Below are 14,484 nucleotides of genomic sequence, written 5' to 3' on the forward strand. Positions count from 1 at the left end.
ACTTGTTTGTGATTATTTGGTTCCAAGAAAAGTTACGTTTCATGCGGGCATACCTCCAGACTCACGTGTTTGATGAAGGCAACTGAGGAATGTATAAATGTCCAAAGACTCATTAGCTTCAGCACAAATTTTATTTAGAAGAGAAATACAAAATATAGGATTTTTGAATAATATGTACACTATACATTTCCAGCATGGAAGAGTTTTTCATCCTTTCCACAGCCAACGATCGCAGCTAGATCCCACTAGGTGGCTCTGCTGTTCTCAGTCCGTCAGTCTCTGATGCACTCCATCAAAACCACGGCCTCCACATGGCCGGAGGAGAGCTTGGTGGTGACCCCTCCCTGGGTGCAGGGTGTGGAGGGGATCTCAGTGTGAGGAGAGGGGGGCAGTGAGGGCCCGAGTGAGAGCCGCTGGGCGAGAAACTGAAGAAGGAGGTGTTGGAAGACAGAGGTGACAGGCTGGGGGGGAACGGGAAGTGAGAGGTGAATGACGGGAAAGGAGGAGAGGTGGCATAAGTGGAGAAAGAAGGGGAGAGCCAGGGAGAGGGAGGAGGGGACAGGTAGTCGTGGAACGGTGTGGAGCACGAGAGGGGCTGAAAGGGGGAGTGAGATGGGAACTTAAGAGACTCCTCTTTCCTCTCAGATGTGCAAATGACATCCGCAGATATTCCATGCGGCCCTTTGGTCGCCTCGGTGTCCGTGAGCCTCGGGTGGGAGTCGGGTTTGTTTGGCTGCTGGCTCTCTGAGTGATGTTTCAGGCCCTCGATGAGGCCGCTTCTCTGCGCCGGGGTTATTTTGTGCATGTAGCTGGTCAGCTGGGCCACACACTGCTGGAAACCGGCAGTCTTGATGGTGAAGAGCGTGGGAGCGCTGGACTCTGAGCACTGGAGGCTTACCACAGGAGCGTGAGTCTTCATGTGAGCGTCAGTGGAGTCTGCAGCAGGGCAAAGACACAGCAGGGTGAGGCATGAACAGGGTGTGAGATTAAAACACACAAAAAAAAAAATATTTTTATGAAAGATGTTAAAGAACTTTGTTTGACTAACCCTTTCTCAGTTTCCTCCCATCTGTCCACTTCTGAACATATTCCACAGCCAAGTCCAGAATCTCTGCTTTCTCTATTTTAGGGTTCTGCAGCCGCTGTGGGGGATAACCGTGAAAAAGGGGGAGGGGGGTACATTTCATCATTGTAAGGTTATGATTCCCCTTAAACACGAGAGGCTGGGTGGGATTTGGTTCAACATGACTCACTGGATCAGACGTGTGGTTCAACAGCAAACTTCTCAGTTCAGCCAGACTTTGATTTATTCGGTCTCTTCTCTTCTTTTCCACCACTGGTTTGAGAACCTGGAGCACAAGAACCACACTGTGAGCGGTGAACGTGTTGGTATCATTAGAACAACTGGGGTTGCCAGGTTGTTGGTTATCATGCCTTGCACACTGAAAATAGTTTTCATTAATTGCTTAGAACTGCTCTATGAATGATTATTCAATCAACCATTAACATTAATACAGTCTTAAAATAGCCTTTATAATGGGTAACACCAGAAAGTGGCTATTAAATAAGTTCTTACCCTCTTTCTCTTGCCATCCTCCAGAGTTGGGCTTTGTAGCTTCATAGTGTTTGGTCCAAACGTCCTGACTGGAGGCTGCAGCAGTGAAAACGGCCTCCTGTCGACTGCGAACGATTATAAGTCGAGCTCGTGCTGCCTCTGATTGGCTGACGAGTGGGAGTGACGACACTGAGCCGAAAGAGGTCTGTCCTAACTTCATTAATTAAGGGCCATGAAGGAAACCGATACTATTCTTTTCAAACAGTGATCAGGCTGTGAGATTGATCTTTAAATAATTGACATGACTTATTAAAGGCAACAATATCACCAAAGAACAAAGCAACATAAATATTGTGCTTATCTTTTTCATTTGTGATTGATGAACTGTAAAAACAAGATCCAGGTAGTGAGGTATCTCTAAAATAACTAACATGACATAAGTGCCTTTGAGTATTTAGAAAAGCGAAAAGTTTGAATTATTATTATATCAAAGGCTGTGATGACATTGTCCTTGTTTCATTGATCAGATCACTGGTGGTTAAGCCCAATATGTCGGTTGCCTAACAACATTTCATACATTAGAAGTGAATATCGAAACTGTATCCTGATCTTCTCATGCAGCGTTCATTGATTTCATTCATGGCCAAATGCATCCTGAGCCCTGATTACCTTTAACGCCTCCCAGAAGTGAGACTCTGGGAAACTTCTTTTTTTCTCGTGGGAACAGAAATGAAGTGAGAAAGTGGGCAGCTATTAGGACCTTTTATGACGTGTGAGGCATCCACACGTTGCATACGTGCTGAAAACGACCAAACGAGAGCATGTTTGGTCCCAACGGAGGAGGCGATTTGACTTACGCAGCTCAGGAGGACGAAACAATACCGAGAATTAAAATCTCCGACGTGTGCAGATTACAGCATATAATTACAATTAAAACAATGTAAAGATAAACCAACTGCGGTGGGCAAAAGGGAGCACGTCACGTGTGTCCGCCGACGTGCGGGGATGATGATTACAGCTGGGTGTGAAGTGTGCGCGGCCTCGGGTCAGCGCGACACCCGATGTTTGGACTTCACACGAGAGCCCTCCTAATGCTGGGAGCAGTTGTCGGCGTCACGTGTTCCCAGCCCCCCGTTTGATTCTCTCCACTCTTTTGTCCGTGGGGCCGACACACCCGACGGGTCACGATATTAGAAGTCAACGGCCCGTTTCTCCGCACTAAAGGGCGCGTTTTCACTAATTAGTTTCCATCACAGGCTCAGGCGAGCGCGTTATGAGGCTTATTTATGGGGCGGGTCCACGTGACTGAGGTCCTATACACACTTATGCTGAAGGAAATGAAATGTGCGTGTCCTCTTCCTATAATGCATCATCATACTAGCTTTTAGAGGAATTGTGATCATATTGTAAAAAAAAAAAAAAAAAAGGAAGAAGAAGACAAAGTTTCCTTGAGTTCCCCTTTTCCATGGTTACTAAACCGTGATCCCCGAGCCGCCACTAATCGCCCTCTCTTTGATTTGAAGCGGAAGTGTCGTTGCCTCTGAAAAGCCACTTAATCCATACGGGATCCCCGTGATCCGATCATCCCAGTGTTATCTCCACACTCAAGCCTATTATGGGGATCAGGCGGCCCATAAATGCAGTGCGGGGAAAGCTACCCCCCAAACAACTCAAAGCCCAGTCAGCTCAAACTTCAGCCTGAAACCATCCTGGAGTCAAAGGAGTCAAAGGAGGAGTCGGATCAGTCTAAAGGCAAACACGCTGCTTCACAACACACAGCAGCTCCTCTGGAGACACGTTGGATGTTTCAAATCAATAACCACCAGTTGCATATATTTAATTATGTCAGAAACATTTAAAGTAACGAAAATTGTTATTTAATTTGACATTATTGTGTTTATCTTGGCCTATGATTCCATCCAATGTACAAACAGCATATATATATATATATATATATATATATATATATATATATATATATATATATATATATATATATATGCTGTTTGTACATATATATATATATATATATATATATATATATATATATATATATATATATATATATATATATAGTAACATCCCTATGTTTTAGCAGTAGGCCTAGAAGTGAAGTAACATCAATGAAATGACTCAAGCAATACAACTAAGGAGTTGCACAAACAAAGCTCAAGGGAGATCGTTTTGGCATCGTAATTATTCTAGTGCATGATTTGATAAAACCACTAACTTTAGGTCAGAAAGATGTGTTTTAGGATTTGATGTCAGACAGACCACACGGCACGCTCCCTTTATTTTCATCTTCCACTTTAGTTAGGAAGTGAAAAGAAGAGGATTAGATCGAAATAAATTAAAAATCCACCCAGTGTCAATGCCGCGTGCTGCCCCGTGAAGGTGAGGGGCGTGTCCCGTGCGGGGGTGGAGGGGGGGGCGTGGCTTTCTGCAGGGATATCAACACAACGCAATGAGCACGCAACCGAACCGGGCCGCTCTTCGTTTTTGGATCCACTGTACGGAGAGACTGAGTCAACTGTGAGCATGAAGGCTTTAACTCCCAAAGAGATGTACGGGCTGAGGAGCACCAAGAGGGTGAGGCGCTGCATTCTGGCTCCTGTGAGTTTTAGAAAGTCCTCTCAAATGTTCTTCAGGGTTGTAATTGTGATCTTTTTACTTGTTCAATCCCAAGGTCCCTAAACCTATGATGGAGAAACGCAGACGGGAGCGGATCAACCAAAGTCTGGAGACATTGCGTCTCCTGATGCTGGACAACACCCACAATGAGGTACGTCTAGACTGCGCGCCATGCTTTTTATTCCTGTTTAATATCGGATCGTGTTGGTGTTTTTAAGTCTGTACTATATGTTGAGGAAGAGCACTCTTCTCCTTTTAGAAACTGACAAATCCGAAGGTGGAGAAGGCAGAGATCCTGGAGAGTGTGGTCAAGTTCCTGAAGACAGGGAAGGGGGACGAGAAGAACCTCCGCTCTACATCCGGGGGTCCGAGGCCGAAAGCCGGCCGCCAGCACAGCTTCCACGACGGCATGAGGTCGTGTCTGCTGCGGGTCAGCCACTTCATCGCCAACAAGAGCGAGGAGCTGGAGGGCACCGAGGAGCCCGCCGCTCAGGCGTCTTCTGCGCTGCCCGAGCCGCAGACACACCCCGCTTCTCCCGGACACATCCACATGGCGCAGGCCGCTCTGAGCGGGGTCTCTCCGCCGTACCTCACCCAGAGGGACACCCGGGAGCTGCTCTCCTCCTCTACGCACGTCACCGACCCGGTGTGGAGGCCCTGGCCGCAGTGACTGAGCGCTCTGTATTTTAGACATGTCTTGTAGACTGTGTAAATATATATTATCTTGTACAGCCTGACTTCTTTTGTAAAGTGAAGATATTTCCCATGAAAACTCAACATGTATCCACTTCCACGTGGTGTTTTTTCTTTAGGATTTGCTGTTTTGCACACGTATTTTTTTCCCTTTTTTTGCTATTATTTGTATATATGTGATGCCATTTTTTTTATGCAAAGGTGTCCACATTTTTTTTTTTTGTTTCGCTGTAACACGAATACAGACCCGTGCGTAAAATACGCACGGCGACATTTATTCTATGACTGTGCTTGCTCTGTTGCCATTTAAAATAAAAAGCACACCTTCCTGTTCATTCCGAGTGGCCTCTTCGCTGTGTGAACAGCTCGTACTTGAGCAGTCTTTTCACTTTTGCACTTTTCAAAAGAAGGGGGACATCCAGGGGACAGTTAACACGTACTCCATCCCAGGCTGGACAGCCGATATGACGCTTTCTCCATTGAAATGTTGATGGCGGAGGACACCGATGCGTCTGGAGCTTAAGTACAGTTTGTTCAAATGTAGAAAAGCAAAGAAGAAGAGTCGTTCACACACTGTTCAGCAGCCAGACTGCTCTATAGGCCAACGTAGGTGTGGACGCACCCAATTTACAAAACCCACCCGCGTGTAACCGGAGTCAAATGCTACACACTCATGGCCAATAAAGCTGATTCGGATTTAGACGTCCAAACTCTGCCAAAAAATGTAACAATTATGTATCCAGATTACGAAATATTTATTTAATCTATGTGTATGCCTATTCATCAATACAATATGCACACGATACGTTCTGACGGTTGGCACCCATTGTTGGGTCAATTTAATAAATTATATACAAAACAATCAGTTGACGTTGTTAGATGTTTTTTTTACCGTCTACTCAAATTATCAGGTGAGAAGCCACTAAAGGGCCGAGACAGCAGCTGTCTGTGGTGATGGTGATGATGATGATGATGATGTTGATGATTGGGGGAGGATGAAGCCAACACAACATTTCGTTCTTAATTAATAACCACAAACAAAACACACACACGAATAGTTTATGGATCCGGACTCCAGTCTAGATTATCCTCGGGGATCCGGGTTTTATGATTTGAGACTCGAGTGTGTTTGCAGATTGTGTGCGTCTGGATGCGTGAGAGCGTGCACAGTTTGGGTGATGGCCGATGTCGTGTGCTTTTCTACATCTGAACAACTGCACTAAGCATCGGCCCCCGCGCATCAACATATCAATGCGCACTTCAAGGTCTCATAATGGTTCACCATCCTAGAGCCAGATCAGATCAGCACGCGGGCAGCTTTTCATCTCAGCCTAACGTTTTAAACGTGGAGGATTCTAATTTAGGTCCAAATGAAATTATGCACTTTAACTCGATTATATTTGATTCTGCAAGGAGCAAAGATGCTGCACTTGTTATAAACTTCAGAGACACGTATCCTTTGGCTTCAGTTGCATCGCTTGTGTAAATGTTTTATTTTAATATTTTCTTCAGATGCGGGTCTACATCTCTTCTGACGAGGTAAACAAACTTCATGCATTTATCATCTTGTGACCCTCTGGTTGGGCCCGCGAGTGGATACACACATTCCTCCCAATACCGTTTGAAAACATCTTTTATCTGAGGGGCTTCTTTCTGGACAGGATGCGCCTTTGTGCGCGTTTGAGTTTAACCCCCCCCGAAGAAAAGCCCACAGGACTAAGCAAATCAATTAAAAGCAGGGTCAAATTAGGCTTTCATCTGGTAGGCATCTGTCTAAAGGAAGATTAAATGGATTTATTGTGAGTGTAAAACAAAGAAGGATTAGTCCAGCGCGGATGCATCAACTTAAAGGTCTCCACTTTGTTTGCATTGCAAACGCACATCTCTAAATGACCTTAAACTTACATTGCGTGGCACTTTGCCTGTTTCAGCCTCAGAAACTACAACTCTGCTCCATGTTTCAATCAACAGCTGCTCGGTTGGGGTTTGCCACATCAGCGCGAACACAAAGGCAGTGATGATAAATAAATCACCCGTTGGCCTCACCAACACACCATGTGATGGTTGCAGGTTCGAGCCCTCAGCTCAGTGTGATATTTGGTTTATGAGCTACATAAACCTTCTGCACGTATTGGAAGTTTCTATCTTGGTCAAGTTAGTAGTAGCGTGAGTAACTCGCCTATAATCATATTAATTCACAATGAACTCTCACAGAACTTCATAGCTGGTATAATGTTCTTAGCCTTTATTTAAACATATGTATATAATATATAGCCTTTACCAGCTGCCACGTGTCTGCGTATTGTAAACGCGCCACACCTCCAGGTGTTAATCGGTGTGCTGCCACCCACGCGCCAGAGGTGACAGGCTCGTGCACGAAAACAGACTCTGGTTTTGTAAAGCAGTGTTATTAGTGTCGTCAGGAATTTAGGGTCCACATTTAATGCACGCTATAAAACATTTTAATGTGTGTTCTGTACACAGCCGCCCTTTGTGTGCGCATCACGTAAGATGATGATTTAACAGGGAAGAACAGACACTGCAAATGCAAACCCATGTTGAAAAATAACTTGACATTCAGAACATCCACTTTTTTAATTTTTTTTAAATTATATTTAGATCAGATCCGGTGTGCAATGCATTTAACAGGCCCTGATACCCAGACACCGTGTGTTGGTCGGATATGTTGAATACAATATATTAAAAGCCTATAGAGGTGTATGAAACAAGCTTAAGGGATGTTTGGGCTCCTAATGCCGTAAAAGGCTTTTAAGGTAATTTAATATTCATGCTGCCTAAATCCTCTGCTGGTGGGAGACGGCTGGGGGAAGAGCGCATTCACTGAAGGAACAATGGCGCACCGCTGCGCTGTTTTCTGCTTCTCCCGCTGCTTAGATCTGTGGGGCGGGTCAACATCTGGTCCGGTGGCCGCCGGCCGGCCCCAGTCATTAAGTACTGCTCAACAGAGAGGACACACACAGACAGCCTGCGAAAAACTCTACTCACACCATTCATACTGAAGAAGAAATGGAAATGGAAAACACCAATTGGGAGTCCAAATTATCCAAAATGAGTGGAAAGCTCCTCCAATGGCAGGACAGAGATCTCACAATGGGAACGTCCTGGTCAGGAAAGCAGAAATCGTTGTCTCTTTGACAGCAACAACCTTTCCAATCCCACAAAGATTCATGATGACACTTAGAAAAATAGTTTTTCAATTCACATGGAGGGAAACACGAGAAACTAAACAGGCCTTTAGAGAAGGGTGGTAAAGGTGTCCCATATGTTGAAAGCAAGCTAAAGGCGATGTTTGTAACCCCGATTATAAAAGTGTGTCTGTAGTCCGATGTAGCCCCACTTAGGGCACATTTGCTATGTTTTGGGTGCTTATCAAAAGGCCATCACAAACCAGGCCAAAAATGTACAATACAGTGTTTTCATGCATAAAACAAGGTGTAACTCAATTATCACCATACGACAATATCACAAGAACAGGAGTAGAACATGTTCTGTCACCTCCTGTGAGCTAAATTAACTGAAAAGGACACATAGTACGGTCCAATGTGAATAATCCAATCCTAACAAATGACCACAAAGATTTGTCCTGGCAAGTTGTAAACCAGTGTTTGCCCACAAGAGTGTTCCTTGAGAGGAGAAAATGCCCTCGGCCTTCCTGTGGTGACAGTGAAACACCTTGTTTTATCATGTCCAGCTGCGAGAGGTGTCTGGTCACTAGTGTCGCCAAAGCTCTGTACAGAAACCCTGTTAGTTATGAGGACATAGCGTATGGAAACTTACAAAGACATCAACCATCTGAGGTAATTAAATGGTGGGCTATCATTAACTGTAAAGGAGTCTATGGAAAGCAACAAATGTATGGGTTATGAAAAAATACTTCATCCCACATGGAATTGTTGCAAATTCTATGTTGAACATCTTTACTGATTATGTGTTAAAAAGGCAGGTCAACAACAGAAAAGAAAACAAAAATGTCAGTGGAGAGTCGCCCAAACCCCATTATACTTGACCTTTTTTGAGAATGTATTGGGAAAGTGGGAAAAATGATTTGGGAAAATATTGTGCATAATTGCATAATAATAATTGTGCTTTTTTTTTGTATGAGCCTTGGAAATTGCACACATGTGGACTCAATAAACATATAAAAATTGAAAAAGGACAACAACACAAAGAGGGAATGGACCTTTCATGAAAAACATGTTTATTAGTAACAAGGGGAAAAGTCACTATAATAAACAAATAATTGACAAGATACAGGCAGAAGTTTACCAGCCTTTTGTTGAAGGTCTACATTGAATCATGGCTATGCCATTCTTCTTTTATCTGTGTGTGTGAGTGTGAGCGTGAGCGTGAACATGCAGCCGGATCTCTTGGTCAGACTTTGCCAACAGCCAGGCCCTGAGCTCTCTGATACTCCTGCTGTAAACTGGACAAGAGTTCTCGATGCTGTTCGGATTTATTTTCCAAGCCTTTCAGGAGAGTCTCATACCGCTGACTGTAAAAGGAGGAAAAAAAGGATTTTATTACGGAGTTAAACACCGGCATGAAACTTGATGCAGCAATTGTAAAATTCTGGGCCGATACTAATGTTTAACATTTAACAATTTGACCAGTAATGTTTTCCGTTTTTGTCTTTATTTAATCTCAAGGACATAAAGAAAGGATCTCTGGCTTGGTGCAGCTCAGTCATTTTTCTTCTCATCAAAGATATAATTGGGGCCACACTTCTGGAAACTGTGCAAACTGCTCCTCAAAATACTAAGGATAGGTCAAATGCGGAGAATACATTTCCCCACTGTGTGACTAACCCTGTGGCATGCTCTAACGTCATGCCGCAGTGATAAGAGTCTTCAAATCAGCAGCTGTGTACACCAGCTAATTTTGTCAGAAATACCCAACACATAAAGTTGGCGGAAAAATTGATGTGACATCAGATAAACACCGACCGATCGCTACTATCAGGGGAATGCCATCCGATTTGCTTGATGGTGATGGCAGGCAATTAGGAAAATAAAACAAATTGGACTACATGTATGTTCACTCAATAATGTACTCACCTTTCTGTACCCATTTCACTCAACGCCATGGTAATTGTATTATGGGTAAGACATTAATAACATGTTGACTAACATAGGGGACTAGGCAATGGGAATCACACAAACACTTTCATAAAATATGATCAAGTTAAACGGCACCAAAAACTACAGCCCGCGTTATAAAGTGAATTCAACATCACACTGAGGTTGCCCCGATTTTCCTCACTGTCTCATGTTGTGGCATAACGCGCGCGCGCGCGCACACACACACACACACACACACACACACACACACACACACACACACACACACACACACACACACACCTTACAGTGCTCCTGTAATCACAGGGGCAGAGGGAAGACTGCAACAAGGATGTTGTAGACGAGAGAATTGTCCTGACACAAAACTCCTCAGTGCCCTCTATATGTGAATGAACATCATAGCACAGCTGAGCTATGCAACAACATCCACATCTAGCTTCATTTGTAAGTATTTAGGGGTTAAAATATACAATATTTATATTATATTATTTTAGGGGGGGGAAGCTCTTTCTTAAAATCATTGACCAGTATCCATAATATTATTTACGCTGACAATGATGTTGACAAATCACAGCAATAAAGTGTAAATACGACTGGGTTTACCATAACCGTCGAGGTTACTGCGCTTTTTGCTTCAACATGATGGACAACTGGCAAAAAGTCTATTAGGTCATAGGTAGACATATCAATACTGACTCTGTCACCCCCAGACAATTTCCACTTGGACTGAGGGGCTTCTTGATTAATGATCATAATTAACCCCCATTACCTGGAACTACACTGGATTTATGGGATATGGACTCATTGCTCTGGTCAAACCCATATGCATGCTGTAAAACTACTGACACCATCGAGTGGACCGCAGCTTTAGTGACTCACATCTCTCCGTTGATGTACTCCAGCCTCTTGGTGACGGTGGCTTTGGCCTCCTCCAGGTCCTGCTTCACTAATACTGGGCCAATAAGCTTATACACTGTGTTTGTGGTGTCCAGCAGGTCAAGCTCCTGGAAAGACAGATCAAATATCCAACACTGTGAACTTGTACATACAAAATTATGGGGATTAAATACGCATTTTAAAAGGGAAAAGTAGTTACCTCTTTGACAATGTTGTTCTCTGCCAGTTGCGTTTCCAGCTTCTGTCTGGATGACATGCTCTTGCTAACATCTAAACAAATAGCCGGGTATTAGAAAACAATGTGACTGTTGCAACCATAAATAACAGGCTAAACGTACAGCAAACATCTGACAAGTTAATTCCACACATAGCTGGCTGTCCTAATATGGCCAGTTAGCTCGTTGCAACATGGCACATGAGAAGCCATGCAATGCTAGCTGCACCTACCTTTCTGCATCTGAGTATATTTTTCTACTTCCGCTTTCAATTTCTTTTGAATGGCCTCTGCCATGGTTGTGTTAGGTCGAAAGGTACTATAGGACGCGTAGAAACACTTGAAAGAGAGGACGTGAAGTAGCTAACGTTAGCTAATTGTTGAATGAGATGAAAGCTCTGCGTTGGCTAACAGGAAAGGGCTGCGGCTAAACCGGAAGTTAGCTAATACCTTCAAAGTAAGAGCCCCCACCACGTCCAGGTTGCATTCATGACAAATGTATAAGCACAAATCAATAAACAAACATAAAACCCCTCACACTGCGTGTTTTATAATTACATTTGCGATTATATTTAATACAAATATGTTCTCTTTGATTTCATTACGTTATTTTTTTGACCCTGTCATGGTTGCGGTTGTTTACGACATTGTTTTACGCCAGTATTTTACGACACTGCACACGGTTCCTCATCACCCTGGATCAAGATGGCCTCGTCGTTTTGGAAAGGTGTTGTCGGCGTCGGTCTTTTTGCCTTAGCCCACGCAGCTTTCTCCGCAGCACAGCGTGAGTTTCCGCACAGAGAGGGACAGCACGGGTCTCGGCATCTGCGTGTATTTCCGGACAGCTCCGGTGTCACCGGGTCGGGTCATTAAACAGCAGGCGGGGCCTTTCGGTCCTACTGCGAGCTAACCAGATGCTAGCTTAGCTTAGCGTCGGTCACAAGGATGAAATACTGACATCTGTGTTAAAATATCACCGCCAACGTTTCGTCTGACGAGCACAGAGCTGCACATCACACACGGTGGCCGGTGGAGTTGTGTTCATTTAATTGTTTTGGCTAAAATGTGTTTTTCCTTTCCCCATTTAGATCGATCATACATGCGACTCACAGAGAAGGAAAACGAGACACTACCAATTGATGTGAGTCACGTTCATCACAATGTTATATGTCTGTGCTCTTTTCATCATTATCCTAACTTGTTTTTATTTATTTTATATTTGTTTGCAGATTGTATTACAGACCTTGTTATCGTTTGTGATGACCTGTTATGGTATCGTTCACATTGCTGGAGAGTTCAAAGACATGGACGCCTCCTCAGAGCTCAAGAACAAGTGAGTTGTGCAGCTTCCTCCCTCATGATGGGGTTGTTGGTGTCCTGCCTCAGGGGAAGCAACTCACTGCATGTAGTCTAGCATGACCTGGATCAATTCCCATAGACACACACTGAACCTCCCCTGAGCTGCTGCTGCTGCTGTTTTTGTTCACACTTTAGACAGGAAGACAATGTAATCATAATTAAATGTACTAGGTGCATTGAAGAAACATCCACAACAACAACAACAAAAGGCATCTTTACATATCATACATCTTTATGTAAAGACCAGATAGTTTAACTACAAATACCACTACTCATCTTTTTCTATCTGTCAAAATCATAGAGATGAGATTTTATTCTTAAATGAGTCCCATGTCAACAGGAAAATTGTAAAATATGTGTGCAGCATGAGAGGGACAGAGGGAATGTAGAAAGAAATTAGACGAGCCGTATATTGTCACATCAGGGGGAAGATTCTGTCCGGAGAGTTCATCAGTAAACGTGTTGGAAAAGGAGTTAAATGTCCATTTTAACCAGCTTTATCGACGCATAAAGTTAGCGATGGGAGCAATTTAAAGATGTTGCCACTAAGAAAAATCCGGAAAAACAAGTGGAACTAGTCCTAAAATGAATAATTGAATTTCAAGACTAACTTAAGATGCGAGGTAGCGCCGCAGACTGCATGGGGTCACAATGGCATGATCATTAATCGGTAGGTTTTGAGTTTGTGCGTCAGGGTTTTGATTCCTAAAGTTCTGACTATTTTGCTCCCGGTGTGCAGAGACATGTGCTCACCGTTGTAATGATGTCATGTACGACCCCGTTGTATTTACGGTGCACCTGCTGCTGTAGACGTCCTTCATGCAGAGCGGTCCGTTTGTCTGTTTTTGAAAGTAGAACAACATCGGTACAGTTCCTCCCTTTTCACAACTTTCTTCTTTTCCAGAACATTTGATACACTGAGGAACCACCCGTCCTTCTACCTCTTCAACCACCGGGGCCGGGTGCTGTTCAGCTCGCCGGAGGAGGAGCCGTCCTCTGCGCGTAACCAGCAAGCTAATCCCAACCCCATACGGCTACGCAAGCTGGAGCACTTGCACTGAGACTGGCCCTCCATGCCTGTAACGACTTCCACGTCAGATAAGATTTCTTTTTGTTAGACAGACGGAGGAGGCAAAGCGAGAATTCACCTTCCTCCACGTTAACTTTTATTTGTACATAAACTAATATGCTCTCCAAACATGCATCTCTGTCCATAAAAGTGGTCACCACGACATTCAACACTGACTGTGCCAACCCTTCAATTTTTCAAGCAGATTTGTTTGTATATACAGTATGTAATCGCTTTGGAGTCTTAAGATACAGAGACATTTGGCCCTTTTTTGTCCTTTCTGAACTGAATTGGGATAATGCTGTCCTTTGTATATCCTTTGTATGAGGGGCATAAAACGCCTGTTTCGTTACTGTTTCATTTCAACCGCACATCGGTCTTCGGCAGCTGTCGGGGCAAAACATTTTGCGACCCTGAAATGAGTTTTGTTGTGTGAACTGAGGACCCTTTATTTCCTTGATGATTTCCTGGAAGCGTGAAGGCTCATCTGTAAATCATGTATGCATTAAAGAGGTTCGCTTTAGGCCGCAGGAAATTAACTCGAGGTGAGATGGGAGAGCAGGAAGCGTTAGACAGCCGTTCCACTGATACTGTGAACATTAGGGCGAACTAGAAAGTAATGGTACATTAATTTGGTAAAGTTTGTTTTTCCTTCATTTTACATTTTGTTAAGATTCAACAGATGTTTTTAATTTAATAAAAGGCTTACTGATTTTACAAGGTGTCGGAATCAATTTTTTTTTGCCTTATGTCTCATAATTAGAGGCTGGAATATTGCTTTAGCCGGACGAACGCCATCAAATCTCTGCTGCAAGCTGTAGGGGCCAACGGACAAGCAGAACTGCATCAGTGCCCTACGACCCTCCCATCCTGCCTAATCAGTGGAGAAATTGGTAACAAATCCTAATGCTATCGCAGATTACAGTCCTTTGTCCGTGAGAGGGATGTAATCAAAGTAATGCAGGGA

General features: G+C 43.8%; 4 protein-coding genes across 4 annotated transcripts; 2 read left to right on the plus strand and 2 right to left on the minus strand.

The window, feature by feature from the left end:
* Positions 1-292: 292 nt before the first annotated feature.
* her11 (hairy-related 11) lies at positions 293-1,621 on the minus strand (the record flags this gene model as incomplete). The annotated part of the gene is made up of 4 exons (XM_079228874.1): positions 293-936; positions 1,049-1,142; positions 1,254-1,349; positions 1,577-1,621. 4 exons carry the CDS (start codon positions 1,619-1,621, stop codon positions 293-295), a joined length of 879 nt encoding a protein of 292 aa, XP_079085000.1.
* Positions 1,622-4,093: 2,472 nt separating this feature from the next.
* her5 (hairy-related 5) lies at positions 4,094-4,856 on the plus strand (the record flags this gene model as incomplete). The annotated part of the gene is made up of 3 exons (XM_079228875.1): positions 4,094-4,144; positions 4,242-4,337; positions 4,446-4,856. 3 exons carry the CDS (start codon positions 4,094-4,096, stop codon positions 4,854-4,856), a joined length of 558 nt encoding a protein of 185 aa, XP_079085001.1.
* A 4,221-nt stretch (positions 4,857-9,077) lies between these two features.
* pfdn6 (prefoldin subunit 6) lies at positions 9,078-11,496 on the minus strand. Its single transcript, XM_079229162.1, has 4 exons — positions 11,323-11,496; positions 11,075-11,145; positions 10,858-10,982; positions 9,078-9,392 (listed from the first exon to the last, which is right to left on the minus strand). Exons 1-4 carry the CDS (start codon positions 11,384-11,386, stop codon positions 9,272-9,274), a joined length of 381 nt encoding a protein of 126 aa, XP_079085288.1. The 5' UTR covers positions 11,387-11,496; the 3' UTR covers positions 9,078-9,271.
* Positions 11,497-11,760: 264 nt separating this feature from the next.
* Positions 11,761-14,231, plus strand: mmgt1 (membrane magnesium transporter 1). Its single transcript, XM_079229163.1, has 4 exons — positions 11,761-11,873; positions 12,178-12,230; positions 12,319-12,422; positions 13,353-14,231. The coding sequence occupies exons 1-4, from the start codon at positions 11,795-11,797 to the stop codon at positions 13,507-13,509; spliced, it is 393 nt and encodes a 130-aa protein (XP_079085289.1). The 5' UTR covers positions 11,761-11,794; the 3' UTR covers positions 13,510-14,231.
* The last annotated feature ends 253 nt before the right edge of the window (positions 14,232-14,484 follow it).

Source organism: Taurulus bubalis (assembly GCF_910589615.1).
Source record: "Taurulus bubalis genome assembly, chromosome: 13".
Taxonomy (NCBI): Eukaryota; Metazoa; Chordata; class Actinopteri; order Perciformes; family Cottidae; genus Taurulus; species Taurulus bubalis.